Source organism: Carettochelys insculpta, chromosome 1, assembly GCF_033958435.1.
Source record: "Carettochelys insculpta isolate YL-2023 chromosome 1, ASM3395843v1, whole genome shotgun sequence".
In the NCBI taxonomy this organism is placed as follows: Eukaryota; Metazoa; Chordata; order Testudines; family Carettochelyidae; genus Carettochelys; species Carettochelys insculpta.
Window position 1 is genome coordinate 292,600,939 of NC_134137.1, and position 24,942 is coordinate 292,625,880.

General features: G+C 41.9%; 1 protein-coding gene across 1 annotated transcript in view; it reads left to right on the forward strand.

Moving 5' to 3' along the window:
• Positions 1-24,942, forward strand: part of FGD6 (FYVE, RhoGEF and PH domain containing 6) — a 131,722-nt gene that overhangs the window by 67,279 nt on the left and 39,501 nt on the right. Inside the window, exons 9-14 of the mRNA XM_075011715.1 lie at positions 6,203-6,253; positions 8,913-8,971; positions 9,080-9,151; positions 15,601-15,669; positions 19,467-19,550; positions 22,058-22,137. Coding sequence (XP_074867816.1) covers positions 6,203-6,253; positions 8,913-8,971; positions 9,080-9,151; positions 15,601-15,669; positions 19,467-19,550; positions 22,058-22,137 — 415 coding nt within the window. The remainder of the gene's footprint in view (positions 1-6,202; positions 6,254-8,912; positions 8,972-9,079; positions 9,152-15,600; positions 15,670-19,466; positions 19,551-22,057; positions 22,138-24,942) is intronic.

The following is a 24,942-nucleotide window of genomic DNA, read 5'->3' on the forward strand; positions in this document are numbered from 1 at the left end:
AGGCCCCATGATGGTGTTGCTGGTGTAGATATGTAGGCAGAGCTGGCACCGAGGTTTGTTGCATGGATTTTTACCAAGCATTCTTGAAAGTACAATACCTGCCCGAGAAAGTAAGGAAACAGATCAACAGAGCCAGCCATGTATGCAGAAGATTCCTGCTACAGGACAAGCCCCAGAAAGAAACCAGCAGAACACCACTGGCCATCACCTACGGTCCTCAGCTAAAACTCCTCCAGTGCATCATCAGTGATTTACAACCCATCCTGGACAATGATCCCCAACTTTCATAGGCCTTGGGAGGCAGGCCAGTCCTTGTCCACAAACAACCTGCCAACCTGAAGCAAATTCTCACCAGCAACTATACACCACACGACAGCAACTCTAACTCAGGAACCTACCCATGCAACAACCTCGGTGCCAGCTCTGCCCACATATCTACACCAGCAACACCATCATGGGACCTAACCAGGTCAGTCACACCATCACAGGTTCATTCAGCTGCACATCTACCAATGTAATTTATGCCATCATGTGCCAGCAGTGCCCCTCTGCTATATACATTGGACAAACTGGACGGTCCCTGCAGAAAAGAGTAAATGCACACAAATCGGATATCAGAAATGGTAATGTGCAAAAGCCTGTAGGAGAGCACTTCAATCTCCTAGGACACACAGTAGCAGACTTAAAAGTAGCTATCCTACAGCAAAAAAATTTTAAAACCAGACTCCAAAGAGAAACTGCTTGCATTTCATCTGCAAATTTGACAGCCTCAGCTCAGGATTAAACAAAGACTGTGAATGGCTAGCTAAATAGAAAAGCAGTTTCTCCTCTCTTGGTGTTCACACCTCCAGATCAACTGCTGGTAGTAGGCCTCACCCTCCCTGACTGAGTTAACCTCGTTATCTCCAGCCTTGCTCTGGCCTGCCTATTTATACCTGCCTCTGCAAATTTCCACTACCTGCATCTGACGAAGTGGATCTTTGCTCACAAAAGCTTTATGCTCATATGTTTTTGTTAATCTGTAAGGTGCCGCAGGACCCCTCATTGCTTTTGCAGATCCAGACTAACACGGCTACCTCTCTGATACTTGACAGCATTATCAAAGTGTTCTGTGTTAATAGGATAGCCTTGGTTTTCTGATACTTTCCCAGTTTCCGTGTACCTTTGCAACTGCAGTAATTTACAAGATTACTTCTGCCTCTTGACTTCTGAGATGTCAATATCAAAGGTAAATGGGCTCAGACATCTGCAAAGGAGAGGAGCATCTCAGATGTATTCCTGTCAGATTACATGGTTCCTCCATTTAATCACATGGGCTTTCATGTATTCACACACCAACTGCTTGATTATATGTAATAAGTATTAAAAAGGCTGCTGTGATATGTAGTTAAAAGCCTTTACTGTTCAATAAGAAAATAAAGGAGTGAAATTATTATCCTGCCTTCCATATCCCCTGTATCCCTTCTGAAATCTCTGTGTCTCTGAGGCAGTGCAATATTGATGTTCTCCATTCTGTTCTGGGATGAGCCCTTTTCTTTCCTGTGCTATCTTCATTTTCTCAGTCTTACCCTTCTCTTGCTGATTTCTGTCTCACTTCAGTGCACATCCTTGCTCTCCATTTCAGTTTTTACAGGGCTTTTTTTTTGTACCATGTCCTGTAGCTGCATCTGAGGCTACCCATTGTCCTTTGTTGTAGACTCAAATGTGTCTCTTACTCATACCTGCTGTTTGTTTTACTTAAATCCACATACTGTGAGGAATTTAGAATAGATTTTTTTTTCTGTACATTAAGGCCTTGGAAAATTGAGAGGTAAAAACCTACGTTTCAGCGATTATATTTAGGCTTCCTTTAGCCTGTTTCAAGTCAGGCAATAGGAAGGAAGAAGAAAATTAGACCATATCTCTCATCCTTCCTCTTAGAAATTCCGCATACAATAAATAGTTCATCTCTATAAAACTTTGTTTTGCAAAGATAGACTAATATGGCTACCTCTCTGTGACTATATTTTGCTATATTTTCTTCTCAGAAGACTGTACTTGTTCTGTAAACAATGCTTAAGTTTGACTTATTTGGGTTTGTTGCTTAAGTAGAGTGATGGCTAGTATTTTTTTTAAACTTAAGAGAAGAGGTCATCATGTCTCATTGACTGGGTTTTGTTCAGATAGTTATTTGATCTTATTAAGTGTGCTTGTACTAAATTACAGCTTTTAAGCAAAATATAGTAGTATCCATTTCTGTAAAAACCCTTCTGTGCAATAAAGTCTAATGCTATGAGCTACAGAAAAGTGGCTGTAAGCACAGAATTTTCAGTGTGTATTAATGGGGGATGAGAGATTAGAAACATCTGTTCAGAATCCACTTTGAAGGTACAGGTTTTAGCTATGAACAGAGACTACTAGCCAGATGTTCAAAGGAGGGTTAAGTTCAAAATTACATAAATATTATTTCAGCATTTAGCAGCTGCAAGTTTAATTGGATACTCCATAGAATACTAACACTCTACTTTTGACTGCAGTTTCAAATGAATACATTTATGCCAAAACTTTTCTTCAGTCTCTCTGTTCTCTCTGGCACTTTCAATTCTAGCTTTGCCAGTAAATAAATGTACCTGACAAAAGAATTGCACCATCTGTGTACCTTGACCAAAACTTCAGGGTATGCCATAAAGCATTTATACACCAAGAAATATTCAATTCTCTATTTGGGTCCCTGTTACACTGAGAATTTAAGATCACTTTTGGGTCTTGAACTTATGTTGCTATTCACAATGGGTAGTTTTCTTAAGCCAGGTCTATACTAAGGAGCAATATCGACCTAAGGTGTTACATTTGCCAGATCTGCTGAATTGACCCCTGCAAGATCCTTTTCACAGTAAGTGTCGACAGGGCCTTAGGGTGTTATTGTAACACAGTCATCAGCATGTGTTGCATCCCCTATTATATAGCCAGTCCACAGAAAATGCAAGATTGTTACAGTTGCCAGCTACAAACCCTGGCTGTGTAGTATAAGCAGATGCTTTTAGTTCAGGAGGTTCCAGGTTCAGTCTCTGGTGACAGAAACCACCGTAGCATGTTTTAACTCTGATTTGTCATTTGTATTATAGTAGTGTACAGAATGGGTATAGTAAGAGACAGTTCTAGCTCTAAAGTAAAGAACTCATAATTTATTAAAATGGGCACAATGCAAAGGGTGGGAGAGAGGGGAGAAACCATGCAAGCACCTTTAAAAAATGTCAGCTATCCCACTGGCCTACTACCTGCCGGTTCTTAGGGTATGTCTACATTACCCAGAAGATGGACCCACTCGGGGTTCAGTTTTTCTCGTCTGGGTCCAGATGATGAAGATGTCATCAATGTAGCGTAAGTAGAGACAGGGAACCATTGGAAGGAGACTCTAGAGGAATTCCACCGGGACTTCAACAACTTTCACCCCAACATCAACCTCAGCCTGGAAGAGTCCACACAGGAGATCCACTTCCTGGACACCACAGTGCTAACACACGATGGCCACATCAATACCACCCTGTACCGTAAACCCACTGACCGCTACGCCTACCTTCATGCCTTCAGCTTCCATCCCAGACACACCACATGATCCATTGTCTACAGCCAAGCACTAAGATATAACCATATTTGCTCCAACCCCTCCGACAGAGACAAACACCTACAGGATGTCTACCAAGCATTCTTGAAACTGCAGTACCCACCTGAGGAAGTGAAAAAACAGATCAACAGAGCCAGACGTGTGCCACGAAGCCTCTTACTACAGGACAAGCCCAAGAGAGAAACCAACAGAACACCACTAGCCATCACCTACAGTCCTCAGCTAAAACCTCTACAGCACATCATGAGGGATTTACAACCCATCCTGGACAATGATCCCCCACTTTCACAGGCCTTGGGAGGCAGACCAGTCCTTGCCCACAGACAACCTGCCAACCTGAAGCAAATCCTAACCAGCAACTATACACCGCACCACAGTCACTCTAACTCAGGGACCCATCCATGCAACAAACTTCGTTGCCAACTCTGCCGACATATCTACACCAGCAACACCATGACAGGACCTAACCAGATCAGCCACACCATCGTGGGTTCATTCAGCTGCACATCTACCAATATAATTTGTGCCATCATGTGCCAGCAATGCCCCTCTGCTATATACATCGGACTAACTGGACAGTCTCTATGTAAAAGAATAAACGCACACAAATCAGATATCAGAAATGGCAATATACAAAAACCTGTAGGAGAGCACTTCAATCTCCCAGGCCACACAGTAGCAGACTTAAAAGTTGCTATCCTATAGCAAAAAAATTTCAGGACCAGACTCCAAAGAGAAATTTCTGAGCTACAATTCATCTGCAAATTCGACGCCCTCAGCTCAGGCTTAAACAAAGACTGCGAATGGCTGGCTAAATACAAAAGCAGCTTCCCCTCCCTTGGTGTTCACACCTCCAGATCAACTGCGGGTAGTAAGCCTCACCCTTGCTGACTGAGCTAACCTTGTTATCCCCACCCTTGCTCTGGCTTATTTATACCTGGCCCTGCAGATTTCCAAGACCAGCATCTGATGAAGTGAGTCTGTGCTCACGAAAGCTCATGCTCAAAACTTTTCTGTTAGTCTATAAGGTGCCACAGGACCCTTTGTTGCTGTTACAGATCCAGACTAACACGGCTACCCCTCCAATACTTGGCGTTTTGTAGTGGAAGAAGGTTTAGTGTTGTGAAAAAGACCAGTCCTAAAAAAAACAAAGGTTGGCTGATGCCCAGTAATAGTCAGAACTTCAAATGCAGCAAAAAAGGTGATCTTCATCTATCCCAGCTGGAGCAATCTTTTGTCTTTCTCCCTCTCTCTACACAGAACCCACCTACTGCTGTTTCTCCCCTCCCTCACATAACTTTTAGGCCATACCCTTCATAGATTCTGCATAAAACTTTCGAGATTGAATAAAAATACATTTATTGATTTTTTTTTTTTTTTTTTTTTTTTTTTTTTTTATTAAACTGTGTGGTGATAATTATTGTCACTTACATATAAAAATTGTGTATTTTCCTGAAAGTTTCTGATTGCATCCCATCTACATGTGGAACTTTGAAATGTATAGAACAGATGCCTGCAGCAGATGTGACAGATGCAGTGCCCTGGGCAATACACTATACTTTCCGATTAAATGTTGTATAATTTTGGGGGGAACGTGCCAGTGTTCCCTCTATTTTTTTTTCTTCCATCCATGTGCAGAGTAAACTTTGCTATGTTCATCAAGGCATGTGTGGATGTGCACCATCACTAGAAGTACATGCTACTGGCTGTGGGCACCCTGCTAGTTGGCCAGCAACTTTTAACTCTGCTTGGTGGCCACCCCAGCCCTCAGCTTACATCAAATACTGGACTGTGCTGGGCTTTCCCATTTTGCACAGCATTTAGGGTTAGTTTCAGTTGTCTTGCAAATAAAGATTTTACAAACTCAAAGCAAAAAATATTTTGTTGATCAGGTGTGCCATCTAGTGGACAAAGACTAGATTTATCATTAATCACAACCAAACTTAGTTGTTAGTTTGTGTTTTATTTTTATATTTCCCCCCCCCACCTTTTTTTTTTTTTTTTTGGAACAAAAATTATTTCACATAATTAAACAGAACATTCTTTGTCCAAATACTGCTTATTTATTACAGTCAGGTTAGTTACGAACACAAAACAGAGAAATGTTTGTAGTCTTTACAATCTAGCGTGAGCTGTATAAAATAGAACACAAATGCATGTGGTATAGCATTGCACAGATGTCTATTGTCATCTGAATAATGAACAGATAATTTGTTGATTTGTTCTGCGATGTAACACTTACCTTAAGAAAAGCTTCTGTGAACTCTCTTCTGGAGTAGAATAGGGTAACAAATTTTTTCTTGTTTCACTGCTCAGCATTGCTTTTTTATCTGACACACTCAGTGTAAATGTTGTATAGCATACAGATATTGTGTAGCTGTGTTGCTGCTGAGATTATATTTTCTGTTACGAAAATACTGGGCTTTGGAGTGTAATATTTCAGCTTTTAAAAAAAATCCTTGAAGAGCTGTAACTTTTATTACCTATGTCTACTCAAAAGTATATTTCTTCCACCCGTTTTTTTTTCCACTTTTATTAGTTTTTTATAACACTGGTTCTTTCCCAAAATGTTTGTAATACTTTTTCTTTGTTATGCAGATTACTTAAAGAATCTTTTAGAAGACTCAGCAGACTATAGGGATACTCAAGGTAAATTTATTTCTTTAAGTTCAATAAAATGAAGCTTGTGAAAGATTAAAATGAGATTGATTTAAAGATGAACTTTAGCTGAATGTAATGTAATGTACTAGTAAACATATTTTGTTAGTTTTAAGTTACTAAGAAAAATGATATTGAAGGGTTCTGGAGAATGTTCAGAGTTTGAGTAAAAACAGAGATCCCCCTGTAAAACTAATTCAGAAACTGAAAGTCGAGTTCTAGTTTCCTTCTTCTTTATGCACACATCATCACCGCTATCAAGACTCCATATTAGTCCCACAGTTAAATTTGCTCAAATCCACTATCATTTTTTTTCTGCTGCTGGTGATATCTATTGTGTTTTATAGGCTTACTCATTAGACCTTAATAAATGTGTTTGACAAGGGATAGTAAGAAGTGAAACACAGCTTTCTCATAGCTGTGTTTGACTTGATAGTGCTAGTAGTAGTTTAAGCAAGCAAATAATGACTCTGGATACAAAAGGGAGCAGTGTTTTGGCACAAGTAAGTACAGATTGTTTCACATCTTTGTTTTTGCAGTGATATCTGAGCCAATAACTTTCATGCATTGATAATAAATATGGACAAACTAACATTACTGCAGTATTGGCCAATATTTCCTTACATTCTAAAATGCTTTTCTCTACTTTGTTCCTGTGTCAGAGACATCTGGTGAAATTTAACTATAGCTATAGAAGGGGAACAATGGTAGAACTGTCAAATATATGACCACAACAAACTGTAAATCTAAACAGGAAAAAGTTCTCTAATGTAGGTGTTGCTTGTGACAATAGTAGATTAAATAACAAGTAAAGTAAAATAGTACTGTTGACTGGGCCCATTTAAGAGCATAAATAAAGATCTGTATGGATTAGGTGTCTTCAGATGATATCTGCAGGTCATTTCAGGGACCTCTGTGCTTCCTTGTCCATATGTTGTTTGCCATAGGTCATGCAAACATTAGAAGGTGAGAGGAGCCTTCTTTCCAAAACAGTGTTCAGACGTTTCCTAAACCTGCTCACTTCATGTATTATTTACTCTTGAGTATAGTTGTTGGACTTTCAAAATCTCAGGGTTGGGTTTCAAATCAAATATTCAAAAAAACGTGAGCTTAAAACTTACCCAGTGACTCCCAGCTAGCTGTAGTATTCATCGGTCTTAATTTTTCTTGAAGGTAATAAATAAATATGTTTGCATGGATTTGTTTTAATAACAGATGTCCAAAGGCGATTGATTTTGAGAGGTGTTCAGCCACCTGTATCTTCTTTGGAGCTAATTCACTCTTCAGCTTTCCTTGGACAGAAAATTCCCGTGGCTCAGCTTCAGTACATGCTGCTGACTCTGAGAGGCCCTGAACTGAAAGACATCTTGATCTTTGTATTATGTTTACTGTGCATGTGGACTATTTCCATGCCTTTTGGTTACTTGCAAGCTGTATATGTTTCCTATGCAAAAAAGATGTGAAACAAAACCTAAAATCTTCCTTAACCTGATTGAAGTGAGCGCTCCTACTTCATGCTTCTACTTGCTTCCCAGCTCAGCCTTTAAGTCCCTCTATGCCTTTTGAAATTTGGCCATCATGTGTTTTAACCTATTTACCTTCTCATGAGGCACTTGAACCACTATGGAGATGTATGTCCACCAACTCAAGTGCTGCAGAGATGAGACCTGGTGAGACCAGGACACGTAGACAAATAGTGTTTTGGTTTTAGTGGCCTAACACTAGTATTGCAGGACTGACACCACCTAACCTATTAAAGTTCTATTATTTGTGATGCTTAGTTGCATTTGAGTGGTTCGGAAGGTGGTTTACATTTTCGAGAGAGCACAAGTACTAAGTAATGACAGAGTAACTTTCAATAAAGTGAGATTTTATCTTTTTTCTCCAGTTGAATGAATTGCTGGCTTGAGTTCTGTGGGAATTACTGCACAGGGCAGCATTTCACATGCTTCCTTTACACTATGGCCGTAATCCAAACCACTTCTTTTCATTGTGTTGGTGCTTTTTTATTGCATATGGATACCAAACTGCCTCCTTTCTTGGCTAACTCTTCCCTTTTGGGGAGTTTACATCTCCAACACCACATGAGTACAAAAAGTTTAACACTTAAATGTGTGAGATTTGAAGTTTGAGAATAATTTTAGTCAGCAATAAACCCAAAGCTGGAAAATTTATGAATACCCTGATAGCTTCACTGGAAATCCTCTGAATTATGTGACCAGCATTTCAGGGAAATGTGTGCGATGGAATAAAGATGGTTATCACCTGAGTCACTTTGCTGAGCATACACTGGGGCTTAATCCTGCTCACGTTGTACAAGCACTTAAACAAGTGGCTGCCTTGCAGTAAGAGGGACAAGTCATGTGAGTTAGGGAAGCTGGACATGGAATTTTGTCAGCCAAGTGAATGCTATTGTTTCTGTTAACATTAGCACAAAACCCCTACCATAGTGGATGGTGGTTTACAAGGGCAGAACTTTGAAGATCTAATACAGACACCTCTGATGTCAACAGAAAAACTCCCATTGACTTCCATGGGCTTTGGGTCACACTCTTGAATTCCTGAGCACCAGCTGAAGAGGTCAGCATGTTTTTGGACATGGAACCACTGCCTAATCAGTGTAACTAAGCTCTCTTCCTTCCCACTTTAGGTGCTCTGGCTGTTGTCATAGAAGTAGCCAACCATGCCAATGACATCATGAAACAAGGAGTAAGTATCCTACTTTTTGAAGGTGATGTCTGCTAAAGCTCTATAATGCATTTTCATTACATTGAAGGGCAAGTATATTAGCATGTGGTTTTTTTAATCCCCCTACAGGATAATTTTCAGAAGCTGATGCAGATTCAGTACAGTTTAAGTGGACATCGTGAGATTGTTCAGCCAGGAAGGGTAAGTTCTGCAAGAGGGCATTCAGCGGGTAGCAGCAAGAAAACTGTAAGGCAGCTTAAATGATACTATACATATATAGAACTAGTATTACAGGAGGGAGAACTGCATGCATTTCTGGTCTCCCACATTTGAGAGATGAATTCAAACTGGGACGGATGCAGAGAACAGCTATTAGGACGGTCAGAGGAATACACAACCTTGTGAGAGGATACTCGAGGACCTTGGCTTGTTTAACCTCACCAGAGGAAGTCTGAAGAGACATATGAGTCCTCTGTCTAAATAAATCACAGGGCTAAAAACCAGATAAGGGGGTGTGAGGGTGTTAAGTGCTAATCTGAACTCAAGAAGAAAAGGATATAAACTGGACACTAACAAGTTTTGTAGAACTCATGTCAACACTTGACAGTTGACAAAACAAGGATTGCCGAAGGGTTTTCACACTTGTTCCTTCTGTCAATGGATTATGTCCACACTGGGGGCACCATCAGACATTTACACTGTGGGTATATAGGGCTGTGTTGTGGGATGGTAGAGCTGATTGCTGTGCATCTTGGGATTCTCTCCAAGTTTTCCCACTGCCACCTCGATTCCTGGGTGTGGCAGCATGAGTAGTGAGCACTGTGAGCACCCTATGCTGAGGAATGTCCCAAGAGAAAAGCAGTCTGTCCCCCTCCCTTCCTGCTACCGCAGTCCATCTAGCACTGTATTCCTGGTGAAGGGCAGAACAGAAGCAATCCAATGATATGCTCTTTGTTCCCGAAATCTGAGGAGGTTTAACAAGGAGAAGTGTAGAGTCGTGCACTTGGGGATGGAAGAATCCTAAGCATTGTTACAGGCTGGGGATGGACTGGCTAAGTAGCAGTGCAGCAGAAAAGGACCTGGGGTTTGCAGTAGGTGAGAGACTGGATATGAGTCAGCAGTGTGCCCTTGTAGCCAAGAAGGCTAATGGTATATTGGGGTGCATTAGGAGAAGCATTTCCAGCAGATCTAGGAAAGTTATTATTCCTCTGTACTTGGCACTGATGAGGCCACACCTAGAGCATTGCATCCGGTTCTGCTCCCCCCCCCAGTATATAAAGGATGTGGATATATTGGATTGTGTTCAGCAGAGGGCAGTGAAAATGATTAAAGGGCTGAAGCACGTGACCTATGAGGAGAAGCTGCGAGATTTGGGCTTATTTAGTTTGTAGAAGAGAAGACTGAGGGGTGATTTGATAGCTGCCTTCAGCTTCCTGAAAGGGAGCTGTAAAGAGGAGGGAGAGAGACTATTCACAGTGGTGACAGATGGCAGAACAAGGAGCAGCGGTCTGAAGTTACAGAAGGAGAGGTGTAGATTGGCTATTAGGAAACATTATTTCACCAGGAGTGCATTGGAATGTATTACTGAGTAAGGTGGTAGAATCTCCATCCCTAGAGGTTTTTAAGTCCTGGCTTGACATTGTCCTGGCTGGGATGATTTAGTTGGCGTTGATCCTCCTTTGGGCAGGGGGCTGGACTAGATGATCTCCTGAGGTCCCTTCCAGCCCTAGAATTCTGATTCTGTGTTAAGGTTTCCAGCCTTCAGAGGAGTGAAGTTCTTGAACGGCCTTCCATGGGGCTCGGGGGGAGGAGGGGCCCAGAAAACCTAACTGGTTTCAAGTCTGAGTTTAATAAGTGTGTGGAGGGTAGGATATGAGGAGTCTCCCTGCCGTGGCATGTAGCCCATCTGCAGCTGCAAACAGCAAATATCTCCAAAGGCCAGAGATGAGAGACTAGCTGGGGAGGGCTCTGAGTTACTGTGAAGAATTCTTTCTTCTCTGTCTGGCTGGTGGGCCTTGCCCACCTGCTTAGGGTCTACTAATTTGCCATATCTGGGGTCGGGGGGCCTTTTTCCCTGGATCAGATTGGTAGAGCCATTGGGGGGCGGTCTTTTATCTTCCTCTGCATTGTGGGGCATGGGTGACTTGCAGGTTTAAACTAAAGTAAATGGTGGCTGTTCCCTGTAACTTGAAATATTTAAATAGTAATTTGAAGACTTCAGCAACTCAGCCAGAGATTAGGGGTCTATAACAACAGTGGCTGGGTGAATTTTGTGGCCTGCAACGTACAGGAGCTCGGACTAGATAATTGTGATGTTTCCTTTCCATCTTAAAGTCTGGAAAGAAAAAGAAAGGATCCTTTGCTTAGCTGGTGCTAATGGTGGAATAAAGAGTAAAATGTCCTTACTCCTAAAATGTTTTTCCTTTAATTTTTGAGGAAAAAATTATGAAAACCTAACAGTTTCAGAACATGAAGTCCCATATGGGTGTATTTTTCTGGAAATATCTGAGCCATTAATGATTATTTTTGAAAAGTGATGGAGAGCAGTTAAGATTCTGGAGCACAGGAAAAGAGCAAATAAAATGCCAATCTATAAGAAAGGGAATAAGAACCACCTTGGTGAACTATAGGCTAGCCAGTTTAACGTCAGTATGTGAAGAGAACAAATACGGCAAATAAGTATTTAGTTTTCAGGTACCTAGAAAATAATAAGGTGATAAGTAATGGAATGGATTTGTCCAGAACAGATTGTGTCAGTGCAACCTGGTAGCTTTCTTAAGCCGTGTCTACACGTGCACGCTACTTCGAAGTAGCGGCACTAACTTCGAAATAGTGCCCGTCACGGCTACACGTGTTGGGCGCTATTTCGATGTTAACATCGACGTTAGGCGGCGAGACGTCGAAGCCGCTAACCCCGTGAGGGGATGGGAATAGCGCCCTACTTCGAAGTTGAACGTCAAAGTACGGCACGTGTAGACGATCCGCATCCTGCAACATCGAAATAGCGGGGTCCACCATGGCGGCCATCAGCTGAGGGGTTGAGAGAGACTCTCTCTCCAGCCCCTGTGGGGCTCTATGGTCACCGTGTGCAGCAGCCCTTAGCCCAGGGCTTCTGGCTGCTGCTGCTGTGGCAGCTGGGGATCCATGTTGCATGCACAGGGTCTGCAACCAGTTGTCGGCTCTGTGGATCTTGTGTTGTTTAGTGCAAGTGTGTCTGGGAGGGGCCCTTTAGGGGAGCGGCTTGCTGTTGAGTCTGCCCTGTGACCCTGTCTGCAGCTGTGCCTGGCACCCTTATTTCGATGTGTGCTCCTTTGGCGTGTAGACGTTCCCTCGCAGCGCCTATTTCGATGTGGTGCTGCGCAACGTCGATGTTGAATGTCGACATTGCCAGCCCTGGAGGACGTGTAGATGTTATTCATCGAAATAGCCTATTTCGATGTTGCTACATCGAAATAAGCTACTTCAATGTAGGCTTCACGTGTAGACGTAGCCTTAGAGAGGTTAAGCCTTGTGGATAGGGAGAAGGCAGTAGATGTGATACGTCTTGATTTTAGTAAAACTTTTTGGTACTGTCTCACATAACTTTCTCATAGTACACTAGAGAGAGGTCCTATAAGTTGGGTGCATCGCTGGTTGCGAAACTGTCCCCAGAGTGTAATTATCAGTGGTTCACAGTCAAGCTGGAAGGGCATATCAAATAGCTGCTAGTTCTCTCTCTGTTTCTCTTCAGTATCTTCATCTGTGGTGTAGATAACAGCATCGGAGAGGATGCTTACCAAGCTGGGAGGGATTGCGAGTGCTTTGAAGGATTGGATTAAAATTCAAAATGCTCTGGACAAACTGAGGAAATGGTCTAAGTAAATAGTACGAAATTCAATAAGAACAATGGAAAAGACTGCCTAAGAAGGAGTTCTGCAAAAAGAGGTCTGGAGGCGATAGTGGATCTCAAGCTAAATATAAGTCAACAGTATTACCACTATTGCAACAAAAATGAAAAAAAAGGCCAAACATCATTCTGGGATGTATTAGTGGGACTGTTTGTAAGGTAGACACAAGGCGTAATTTTTCCTTTCTACCGCTTGCTGATTAGGCCTCAACTGGAATATTGTCTACTTCTGGGTGACACGTTGAAGAGATGATGTAGACAAACTGGAGAAAGTCCAGAGAAAAGCAGCAAAAATTATTAAAGTTCTAGTGAGCATGACCTAGGAAAAACTAGAAAAAGCTGGATTTGTTAGTCTGGGGAAGAGAAGACTGATGGCCTGTGATGATAGTTTTCAAGTACATAAAAGATTGTCATAAATAGTTCACTCAGACTAGGGAGCAATAGGCTTAAAATGCAGCAAAGAAAGTTCAGGTTGGACATTAAGAAAAACTTCCTAACTTGCAGGGTGTTTAAGTACTGGAATAAATTGCTTAGTGTGGCAGGGTATCCCTGGGTTTTCCCAGGGTCCCCCGCCTCTCCCTTCTGCTGGAGAGGTTTGGCTGCGCCTACTTTTGCCAGTCTGGGACGGCTCGTTAGTCCATTCCTCCTTGGCCCCCAGACAATGCTCAGTCTCACTAGCGGAGGGGATTCCAGGCTCTCTTTCCTCTTCTGTCTCTTATAAATGTTTTTTGTTCTCCTTATCCCTCTTCTCTCTTATCCCCACCTCCTCCATGGCCCTCCCGTGGGCACCTCCCCTCTTACTCTTCCCCCCGCCCCACTGGCTTGGACTGCTTTTTAAGCTCTCAGACACTCCAGCAGTGAGGTCAGCTGGCCCTCACTGATTTCCTGCTGCCACACCCTATTGCCTCCAGCTGGGAGCTCAGTTAGCTGTTTTTGTACTTCCCCTAGCCCAGTCTGCATCCAGAGCTGAGTTTTACCCATCCAGCTGGGCTCTGTTGGCCTGACCCTGTTACACTAGAGAGGTACTAGAATTTCTGTCACTGGAAATTTTTAGAGCACATTAGACAAACCCCTCTCAGGGATGTTCTAGACCAGGGTGAGCAAACTGTCATGCCCCCCTGTTCTCCCCTGCAATTAACTAGGGCCCCCCAACCTGTGGAAGGACCACAAGAAAGGAGGTGGGGGGGGTGCTCCGAAAGGGGACGAGATGCTCAGGAAGGGGGCCATGGGAGGCTCCAGGGGGTGCCCTGAAAGGGGGAAGGGTGCTCGGCGAGAGGACCCCAGGAGGGATCCCAAGAGGGTACCTCATCAACAGACAAGCTGTCCCCGATGCTTGTTCCAGGGCCTCTCTGCCCCCCTCCCTCCACCTGGCAAGGTGAAGGCAAGCTGCTCAGCTGAGTGAGTGGGGGTGTGCACTGGCCCTGGGCCTCACGTGCTGGGTGACCAGTGTCTCCTCACCCGGAGTCGGTGGGAGCACTGTGGGTGAGCCGAAGTGCCAGGATACCACACCCCGCCAGGAACTAGCCACCTCAGCCCGGCAGTGGAGCAGGTACCCTATGTGCACCTTTCCCCTCTTCCAGATTGGCCCAAGGGTGAGGGTAGGGAGGATGTTCCCTTGGTGACACAGGAGAATCTGCATGGGGGAGCCATTCGTGCTGTGCTACCCACCACCACTTTGTGCACCCCTAGTCTAAATGGTGCTTGGTCCTGCCATGAGTGCAGAGGACTGGACTACACTTCTCAAGGTCCCTTCCAGTCCTACAATTCTATCATTCTGTATATTTTACTGGCAGCTGTAATGCAAGCTCTGTTACCATATTGTTATAGCTTCTACTGGAACATGAGAAGTCCAAGGAAAGACTCAAAAATAAGTTAGAGCAAACTCCTCCTCCCTCCAGTGCAAGTGCACAATCCCTCTAGGTTTCCTTGGGAGCTGAGGAGGATCATCTCCTGTCAAGAGTGCAGGATCAAGCCCTTTCTTCCAATTACATTTTCGTAGCAGAAGTCTGGTAGTTACTGTGGGTTTCTTCTTATTCAGGATTTTAATTGATCTGTAATGTGGCTTGTGTGGTACTAAACAAGTAAGATATGGGTGTAAGGACCCATCTTTATTCTGTCCATCACCATACCATGAGCAGTCCCACTGATCTCCAGGAAACTACTCACGTGAGTGAAGTTACTTGTTTCAATATATGCAGAATTAAGTCCCTAAGCTACAAGTGTGGGTGAAATGTTGCTCAGCCTCTGGGAGACGTATGAGTAGCTATTTTATGAGACTTAAACAAGGAGTCCATGTCTTGGGGATGTTGCATGCTATGTGCAGGTGAGGGTTAACTTCTCATAAGAAGCTGAGTGAGTTGATATTGAGGCCCGGCCATTTACTGTAGATGGGACCTTCTTCCATTGTCCAAGTATTGTATTTATATTGTACTAAGCAGTCTTTTTAATTCCAATAAGGTCCTCTTTTATTAATTCTTCTTTACTTGCTGTATTTATAAGGCTGCGTAGGGATAATTGTGTAGGAGTACATTTTTTAAGAATAGATTTATGAAAAACGCTACTCTACAAGTTTTGTATTCCAGACCAGACAATCTTTCTTTCTCGTCATTGGTGCTTGATGTTTTACTTTGTCATTTCTAAAATTTCATACACATCAATGACACGATATGAATAATAATTTTAAAGAGAGAAGCTTGCTCATGCAGTTTTTGTGCCCATAACAGCTAAGTTTTGCAATATTTGTTTATCTTCGTTAACTTGCCAGGTCTTTCTCAAAGAAGGAACGTTGATGAAGCTTTCCAGGAAGGTCATGCAGCCACGAATGTTTTTTCTGGTAAGCTGCCATGTACATTTCTATGTGCCCAGTACCAAAGTAATTAAGTAGTGGTAGAAGCATACACACTGGAAATACAAATAACTGGCAACTTCAGTTAGCTGTTAAAAAAAACTGAGCATTTATATAAAGTTTTTATCACTGTTCTGTGTGTTCAGTGTGGTTTAACAAAATGAGTTGATACATACACTGAAAATGTCAAAAAATTCCAGTTATAAAATGTATTCTGTTTGACCAATGTTGGGTCACTGTTTTTAAGGATGTTTTGAGAACAGAATCTGAGGTTTTGAAAAGCTGAGACTATTTCCTCTAGTCCTTTGAATGTTAATATATTTTAAGTTCTAAAATCTGGTGTCCAGAGCATTACTTTACACATTTTAAAGACGTTCATAATATAGTTTTGGATTGGACACTGGGTTGAGGAGCCAAGGGTTCTGGGTTCTATTCCTGGTAGTGCTCCAGACTTTGGTTAAATCACATAACAGCTCAGTGCCGTCTTCCCTGCCCAGCCTTTTTTATCTTGTCTATTTAGACAGTGATCTCTTAGAGACAGGATCTGACTCTTTCTGTAAGTTTGTGCAGTGTCTGGCACAATGGAGCACCATCTTAAGTAATGCCAGTATAATATAAATAGTATAGTGTCTCCTCAAATTTAGTAAAGACTTCAGCGCTAATTCTTATGAATTTAGTCTAAAGCCAGACTTGAGTCAAAAATGTCACATGGAATATCACTATGTGCGCCTCATTTATATGCCTATTCAGCATTCCTTTCTGATGAGAGTAACTATAGACACATACACTGCTCTGGGCACTGACAACCGTATGTCTCATATTTCCTAACTCTGGAATGCTTGATCTTGCAACTTTAATTATGTTCTCTGAATGCAGTTTTTGTGTCGTCATCGTCCTCAACAACCATGGGCTCAGCACCCATTGGTAGTTTTTGTGTGCATGTGTGTAATATAACATTTATTTATAAGACACTGTTCCTTGTGGGTTTCAATGGCCTATTCCCTACCATTAGTACTCTGCCTGTAAGTAATGTGCTTTCCATTGGTAGTTTTTGTATTTTGGGAATTACCTTTCAGCATTTTTAAAAGTTTTTGTGCAGGCAGTGTGACAAATTATGTTTATGTAACTCATCTGTAAATAGACAAATATTCTTACCTACATTATTTACTTATAACAAACTTTTGTATATATGGACCTCTTCTCAGAAGGTCTAATGGGATAAGAGGGAAGGTCCTCTCATGGGTTAATAACTTTAAAAGGTAGGAAGCAAAGGCTAGGAATAAATGGTTAGTTCTCGAAATGGAGTGGTGTCCCCCAGTAGAGGCTTGCATTGCGACTGATCCTTATTCAACATCGCAGTAAACTCTTTAACATCCAGCAGCTCCGGGACCAGGAGGTTGCCAGATATTCAAATATTGTGGATGATAGAGAGGTACACCTAGCAATTCATAACACCAAAGAAAAACAAGATTAGATATGTCAGCAACAAACAAAAATGTATGCAGAGTACTTCATTTACCAACAGTAGTGTTGTAACTGTACACTTATACTTTATTTGCTGTATTTATTTATATTTAGTTTGAAAATACTGCATTTATGGAAAACACAACTAAAATTTACTTATTGTTAAAATGCTGGTTTTTTGAGAGTTCTGGTTAATAAAATGCCGGACGTGAAATAGTTAACTGTATTCACATATGATCTTGAGAAAGGGGTGGAGAGTCAGGGGACAAAATTTGCAGATGACGCAAAACTGCTCAAGATAATGAAGTCCAAAGCAGACTCTGAAGAGCTTCAAATAGATCACACAAAACTCAGTGTCTGTGCAACTAATTGTGAAATAATGCAAACTGGAAAACATAATCCTAACTATAGGTGTAAAATGATGAGGACTAAATTAGTTGTTACCGCTCAAGAGAGAGATCTTGGCATCATTGTAGATACTTCTCTGAAAACATCCCCTCATGTGCAGCAGCAGTCTAAAAAGCAAACAGAATATTGAGAATCATTTGAAATGGATACATAGTAATACAGAGAATATCTTCCTGCCTCTATATAGATAAATGACCCTCCTCCATTTTGAATACAGGTGATCCCCATCTTATGAACACATCGACTTACGACCAACCTCCAGCTCACTGCTCCCCTCATGTGCCCCAGCTCACCTCCACCAGCAGGGGTCTTTCCTCCAATGCCTGTATACCTGGGCCTCGACCCTACCCCCAGTCCCTGCGGACCCAGACCCAACCCCCCTGTGGCCCCAGCTCACACACCCCCTACATGGGACTGGCTCAGCATGCACAGGTCTCCAACCTGCACCCTGCCCCAGCTCAACCCCTCCCCATGCTTGGCGCTCCACCTATCAACCGCTGCTGGTGTGCACAGGGACTCTATCCCCCCACCAGCTCAACCCAGCCCTGTTCCCATTCATGCCCATTCAAAGCCACCCATCCCCAGCTGCCCACAGCCCCAGCTCAAACTCTCTGGCACTCAGGGCTCCAGCTTCAACCTGCACCCAGGACTCCAGCTCAAACCCCATTACCCACCACCCCCGTAGCCTCCACCCCGTAGCCTCCAACACCCTGGCCGGGCTCAACCTCCGCCCCAACCCCCTGCTGCCTGGGTCCAACCCCCTGCAAGCCCCAGCTCAGCTGCACCCTCCCACCACCCCTGCTGCCCTAACCCACCCCTGGCTTAACCCCCCCCCAGGGCCCCAACCCATGCCCTTCCCGACTTGCGCAAAAATCCAGGGTACGCAAGGATTGCATGGAATGCAACCCTCCCATACCTCGAGGGATTACAGCATAAGGGTATTTCCGATTTATGCCCAAATCGAGTTACAACCAGGTGTTCAGAACGTAACCTGTTTGTAAGTTGGGGACTATCTGTACTGCATGCAGATATGGTTGCCTCATCTCAGAAAGTTATCTTGGTATTGGAAAAAGTTCAGAAAAGGGCAATACAATTATTAGGGGTATGGAATGGCTGCCATATAAGGAGATGGTAATAGTACTAGGACATTTCAGCTTGGAAAAGAGATGACAAAAGAGGATACAATAGAAGTCTACAAAATAATGATTGATATGGAGAAGGTGAATAAAGAAGACTTATTTACTCCTTCCCATAACACACAAACCTAGGGCGTCACCAAATGAAATTAATAGACTACAGGTTTAAAACAAACAAAGGAAGCATTTCTTCACAGAATGCAGTCAGCCTGTGAAACTCTTTGCCAAAGGATGTTCTGAAGTACAAGGCTATAACGGGTTCAAAACAGAGCAAGATAAGTTCATGGAGGATAGGTCCATCAGAGGCAATGTAGGATGGAAATTTCTGAGGCAGGTTATGGTAATCTGCTAAAGACCCCCTATTTAAATCCTAAGGTCTGGAGTAAGGGGTCTTTAGCAGAATACCATAACCTGCCTCAGAAATGGTGTCCCTAGCCTCTGTTTGTCAAATGCTGGGAATGGGAGATGGGATGGATCACTTAGTAATGACCTGTTCTGTTTATTCCCTCAGGGGCATCTGGCATTGGCCACTGTCAGAGGAGAGAGTACTGGGCTGGATGGACCTTTGATCTGACCCAGTATAGCCATTCTTATATTCTTCTGAATCCTAATTAATGTATTCGCATGTAGAGGACACACTTCTAGAGTCTAGAGCTCTGCCTTCAGTGCATATGTAGCAACTCCATGCACATTTCATACATGTAAATTACGGTGCAGTTGAAATCTTTATTTTTTATTCCTTTAGCCATTTCACCATGTATTTGTTTTGTATTGCAGTTTAATGATGCTCTGTTGTATACAACTCCAGTACAGTCTGGCATGTATAAACTCAACAACATGCTTTCTCTGGCTGGCATGAAGGTGAGTTTCTGAGAGCAGCTATGGCAACTTTTTACCAAAACTTATTTGAACTCCTGCATGTAATTTTTTCCATAGACAAGTGAGCTTTTTTTTGTGTTTTTTTTTTAAAAGGAACATAAGTAAATTGAGCTGTGATGGAACCATAGTATTTGTTGCGTGGTTTGGATTTTTGGGCCATTAATAATTATTCATTCACTGTTGGGGCCTAGGTGAGAGAAGAGAAGGAGAATTTTAGGGTTATCAAAGGGGAGAAACAGAGAGAACTGCCTAAATACCTGATGAGTTCAGCTGGTCTGGGAAGGCTTCCTCGGGCAGTTTTACTCTTGCACTTTAACTGCGTTGGGTCCAGTATGAGGCTTCCATGAAACAAAGGAAGGCCTATTTATGCCCTGCCCTAAGATCATCTGGCCGTTTGGATCAGCCTCCAAAACACACCTCTCTGATTGCCTGATAACTTTCTGGTGGGCCATCTCCGCCGTAGCTGGGTATCTCCAAAGACTGGCAGCCATAGAAGAAAATACAGGTGTTAGAGGGGCTGTACACTCTGACCTTTATAAAGTCCCCAGGGTGAATCCCCCATCCCTATTTTTTTTAAACTGCACTTTTCCTTTAAACCCTGTAAAAATTGTTCTGTCCAGCTGTCTCCCAGCTGCAATATCCTGAGCTGCATCAAGAAACTCCTAGGCCATATGTCAGCAATGTCCCTCTACCATGTACATTGGACAAACCAGACAGTCTCTGCATCATAAGATGAATGAACATAAATCTGATGTCAGACATTGGAATACACATATACCTATGGGAGAAACACTTTAACCTCCCTGGACATTCAGTAATGGATTTAAAAGTAGCCATTCTTCTACAAGAGAATTTTACCACAGGATTACAGAGGGAGACATCTGAATTGAAATTCATTTACGAATTTGACATTTAATCTTGGCCTGAACAGGGATCTTAAGTACCTTATGAATTACAAGGGCAGTTTTTCCATCTTTGATATTTGCAGGAATGTGACTCATCCTACCTAATTTGCTTCATTACCTTGTCCTGCTAGTAACAGGCAATGCTCTCCCCCCACCTTCCTTCCCACTTCCCTGCTATGTAAACTCTGGATTCTGTTTTTCCTCTCAATTTTTTGCCATGTGAGGAAATGGGTTTTATTCACAAAGGCTATGTCTACACTAGCCAAAAACTTCGAAATAGGCATGCAAATGGCCTTTTCGAAGTTTACTAATGAAGCGCTGAAATACATATCCAGTGCCTCATTAGCATGCGGGCGGCCGCGGCACTTCAAAATTGATGCGGCTTGCCGCCGCACGGCTCGTCCAGATGGGGCTCCTTTTCGAAAGGACCCCGGCTACTTCGAAGTCCCCTTATTCCCATCTGCTCACAGGAATAAGGGGACTTCGAAGTAGCGGGGTCCTTTCGAAAAGGAGCCCCATCTGGACGAGCCGCGCGGCGGCAAGCCGCATCAATTTCGAAGTGCCGCGGCCACCCTCATGCTAATGAGGCACTGCATATGTATTTTAGCGCTTCATTAGTAAACTTCGAAATGGCCATTTGCATGCCCATTTCGAAGTTTTTGGCTAGTGTAGACATAGCCAAAAGCTCACATAACCTAATACATTTGTTAGTCTCTAAGGTGCCACAAGACTGCTTATTATATACAGACATAGGCAGACATTGTTAGGGGACACGAATACAGTAAGACAGACTGCCTCCTACTCAGGCATTAAGGGTGTGTCTACACTTGCAGTTCTCTTTCGAAAGAGGTATGCAAGTGAGGTAAATCGAAAATGCAATTGAGGTATAAATTTGCATATCCAGCACTTCATTTGCCTATTCTAATTTCGAAAGAGCTTCTTTCGAAAGAAGAAAGCCAGTGTAGACGCTGCTTTTTCGAAAATAAACCCCATCTTCGAAAGAATCCTTCTTCCCTTTATTTAATGGAAAGAAGGATTCTTTCGAAGATGGGGTTTATTTTCGAAAGAGCAGTGTCTACACTGGCTTTCTTCTTTAAAAGAAGCTCTTTCAAAATTAGGATAGGCAAATGAGGTGCTTATATGCAAATTTATACCTCATTTGCATTTTCAGTTTACGTCATTTGCATACCTCTTTCGAAAGAGGAATGCAAGTGTAGACACACCGTAAGTGTCTTATCAATGACACTGCCTGAGAAAAGGACCAAGTTCAGTTGAAGCCTCAGATTCACAGGAGATAGCATGAGAGACTGTTTACAAGATGGCATTCTGTTTTGTGATGTCACCAAATGTTCTGGCGTGACTACCTAAACAAATACTCTACCTATAAACTTAATTACAGTTGAAACTCCTGATTTCCGATGTGATGGGCTGGTGCATGAACTTCTATTGTAGTACTATTTCCTGTCCAGTTTTTACACTTTCTACAAGATAAGTCTGTTGCTTTACTTCAGCTGTAGTTACAGGTGCCTCCTCTGAGTCATACTGATTCATTTTCACTTAATTGTTTTTTTGTATCCACTGTAGGTTAGAAAACCAACCCAAGAAGCTTATCAGAATGAGCTGAATATTGAAAGTGTAGAGCGCTCCTTCATACTCTCTGCAAGGTAAATGCCCTAAGCAAATAATAAAAATAAAATGGCACACATTTTTCAGATCCAATACATAAGGAGCTGCATATAGTCTAAGCTTATATTCATTGTTTGGTATTTATGCAGTGAAAGTCGCTCTCATCTACATTAGTAACTTCAGAATGGAGAATTTCTGGAGAGTTTCTGAAATGAAGACAATCTAGTTTCAGTTCCAAATAACATGTTTTTTCATGTAATCATGGAGTCATAGTTAGAGAGTTTTTAAGTTCATGTGATACCACTGCTGTGCAGTTCATCTTGATTTGTAGGAAAATTTTCTTTTAGGTGTGGTGGAAGATGGCAGAGAGAAGTTCAGATTCTGTATCAAAGGAGATTATTAGTCTTTGAACTGTCTGGGCAATAACTATCCTTTGTGCCAGGATGTTGCTCACACTAATACATTTCTTTAACTGTTCACCTTACTGAAAAGGCAGAATGCATGAGTTTTGTTCAAGTCCCCCAACACCATATGAGAATTTTCTTGCTACCCTTTAAAGAAAAAAAAGTTGCCCCTTTTTAAAAACAAGTCTAAAACATTCACAGAAGTGCTTTTATTTTAGGCTTTGGAAAGAGATTTTTCTGCTTTTGCTTCTCTTTCAAAGTTACTGCTAAGTCACCACTTGGGTGGAGGGTGTCCCTGAACAATCCAGTGGTAAAATACTGATGTGATAATGAAGCTTATAAGTTTGAGGGAAAGAAAGTTAACGCAGGTCTTCTAGCTGTAGCACCGATATCATTAGAACAGGAAACATCTTATTTTGAAGCTCCAGAATAGAAGTCATATTAAATTATTGAAATGCAAAAAACAGATGCAGTGTGGACTTCAGCCAAGTCTTCTTTCCTTTTTTGGCTCCCAAGTATATGAATCAAATCAGTAGTGTTTAGAAAATATGTTGCTGTTATCAGCAAATTAAATCCTGTCAGGTTGCACTCAGAGTATCACTGCCTCTAAATTTTTGTAGAAAAGCTCTTATCTGCCTTTGTAAAACTCTTTTCCCAAGGCATGATTGTGCTCCTGTTCTAGCTGCTTAGAGAATTTGGGCCATGAATTTTATACTTTGCCAGCTCTGACAGTACTGATGTCAATGAGCAAGGATACATTTCCTCCTCTTTTTGTGTAACAGAATTAGCGTGGGCTTTGCCACTCTTTGTGACTTTGCATCTATTGGTTTCAGGATGTCTGCACAAAAACAGAGTTGCTAACAGAGAGAGACCTGAGTTAACATTGTCCAAGCAACCAAAGGAAGCAACACAATGATGCCTGAGTAATAGCAGTTATTTATAACTGGGGATTGAAAAGAAGCATTGTGTGTATTTATACTGGGCTTATTCATAGGTCTCTAATGCAGATATTTTGCATTTTTGGGGGAAGATACATTGTATAAGCTTTGATTCTATACCTGTTGAAGCAAGTGTCAGTTTTGCCCCTGATTAGAGGTGCAGATTCAGACTTTTAGTGGCTAGGTACCATGGTAACTGAGCACATTACAAAAATTTAGGAATAGCCTAAACCCAGGACTATGACACCGTCTTTGGGAAATTTGATGCTTTATGGAAATGACACTGAATTCTCCTGAAAATTATTGAGGTGCCAAATGAAACATATCTATATACATATGATTGAATCTTAACATTTGAGCTGAAGGGTTTGTTTGGTTTTACTATTCAGTCGAAATTAACATTTCATAATGATGCATGAGTGATTCTTTCATTGTAAATGAGAGGAAATAATAGAGACATCTCTACACATACAAACTGTGGCTTTGGCCAAGTGGTTGTGATTTTGTTTTCAAGGTAAAGAACGCTATTTTACAATAGATAATAATTCTCAAAGACTGAATACATAGCACTCATTTTTTCTAACCTTTGTATCTGAAAATTATTGCTGTCAAACTTGGTAAAATACTTTATACTGATGTGATAATGAGGCAAAAATTAATGGAATCAAACTGCTCCTTAGCAGAAAGTGGTTAGCATTTAAAAAGACCTACCAGCTACTGCTGTAATAGGTTCCTGCTTCTTGGACAGCCTGAATAGGGGTCAATACTTTGTAAGAAACTAGAAATTTAAAACTTAGAAGTTTCCACACCAGGTCTGAATTAAGTCATATTAGTTCGAGAACTGATGTTCCTTTATTTTTATAAGACTGTGTTTTCTAGTGCTGTCCCTCTTGCTTCTTCAGGAGCATTCAGGTCTCCCTTAAAAAAACAAATCAGTGCTTGCCTAGCTTGTTAAAGCTCTTAAGGCAAGAGTTGTAATTTAAACTATAATGATAGAAGCACAAGGCATTCATTGGGGATTAATGCCCATTGGGAAAAGATGGTGTCCCAAGGCGCAGGTGAAGATTTCCAGCTGTAAGTAATCCTCAGGCAATGCCCAGTGCCAAAGTTGTCCTGTCTGTTATAAGATGAACGGGGTGTGCCGGTGGGGGAAGGCATATGGATTTTTTTCAAAGACTGATACAATTTCCATCATTATATAATATGGATGTATAATGAATGAATAACATACAGATTGCATGTGTCATCTTTCAGGATCATTTTGTCCTCTTATAATCTCATTCTAAGAGATGTTGGCTTTCCTTTTTCAGTTTCATGTTTCCAGGGTTCTCATTCTCTGCATGTTACAAAATTGGTCCTATAAAATTCTTACCAGATGTTAGAGAGACAGGCTTCCCTTCTGCTGTTTTTATTGACAGCCCTATTCAGTAGGGTTGGTACATACAACAGAAATGAAGTCTGAAAAGACTCTTCAGGATATATTAATTTTTTACAAAAAAAA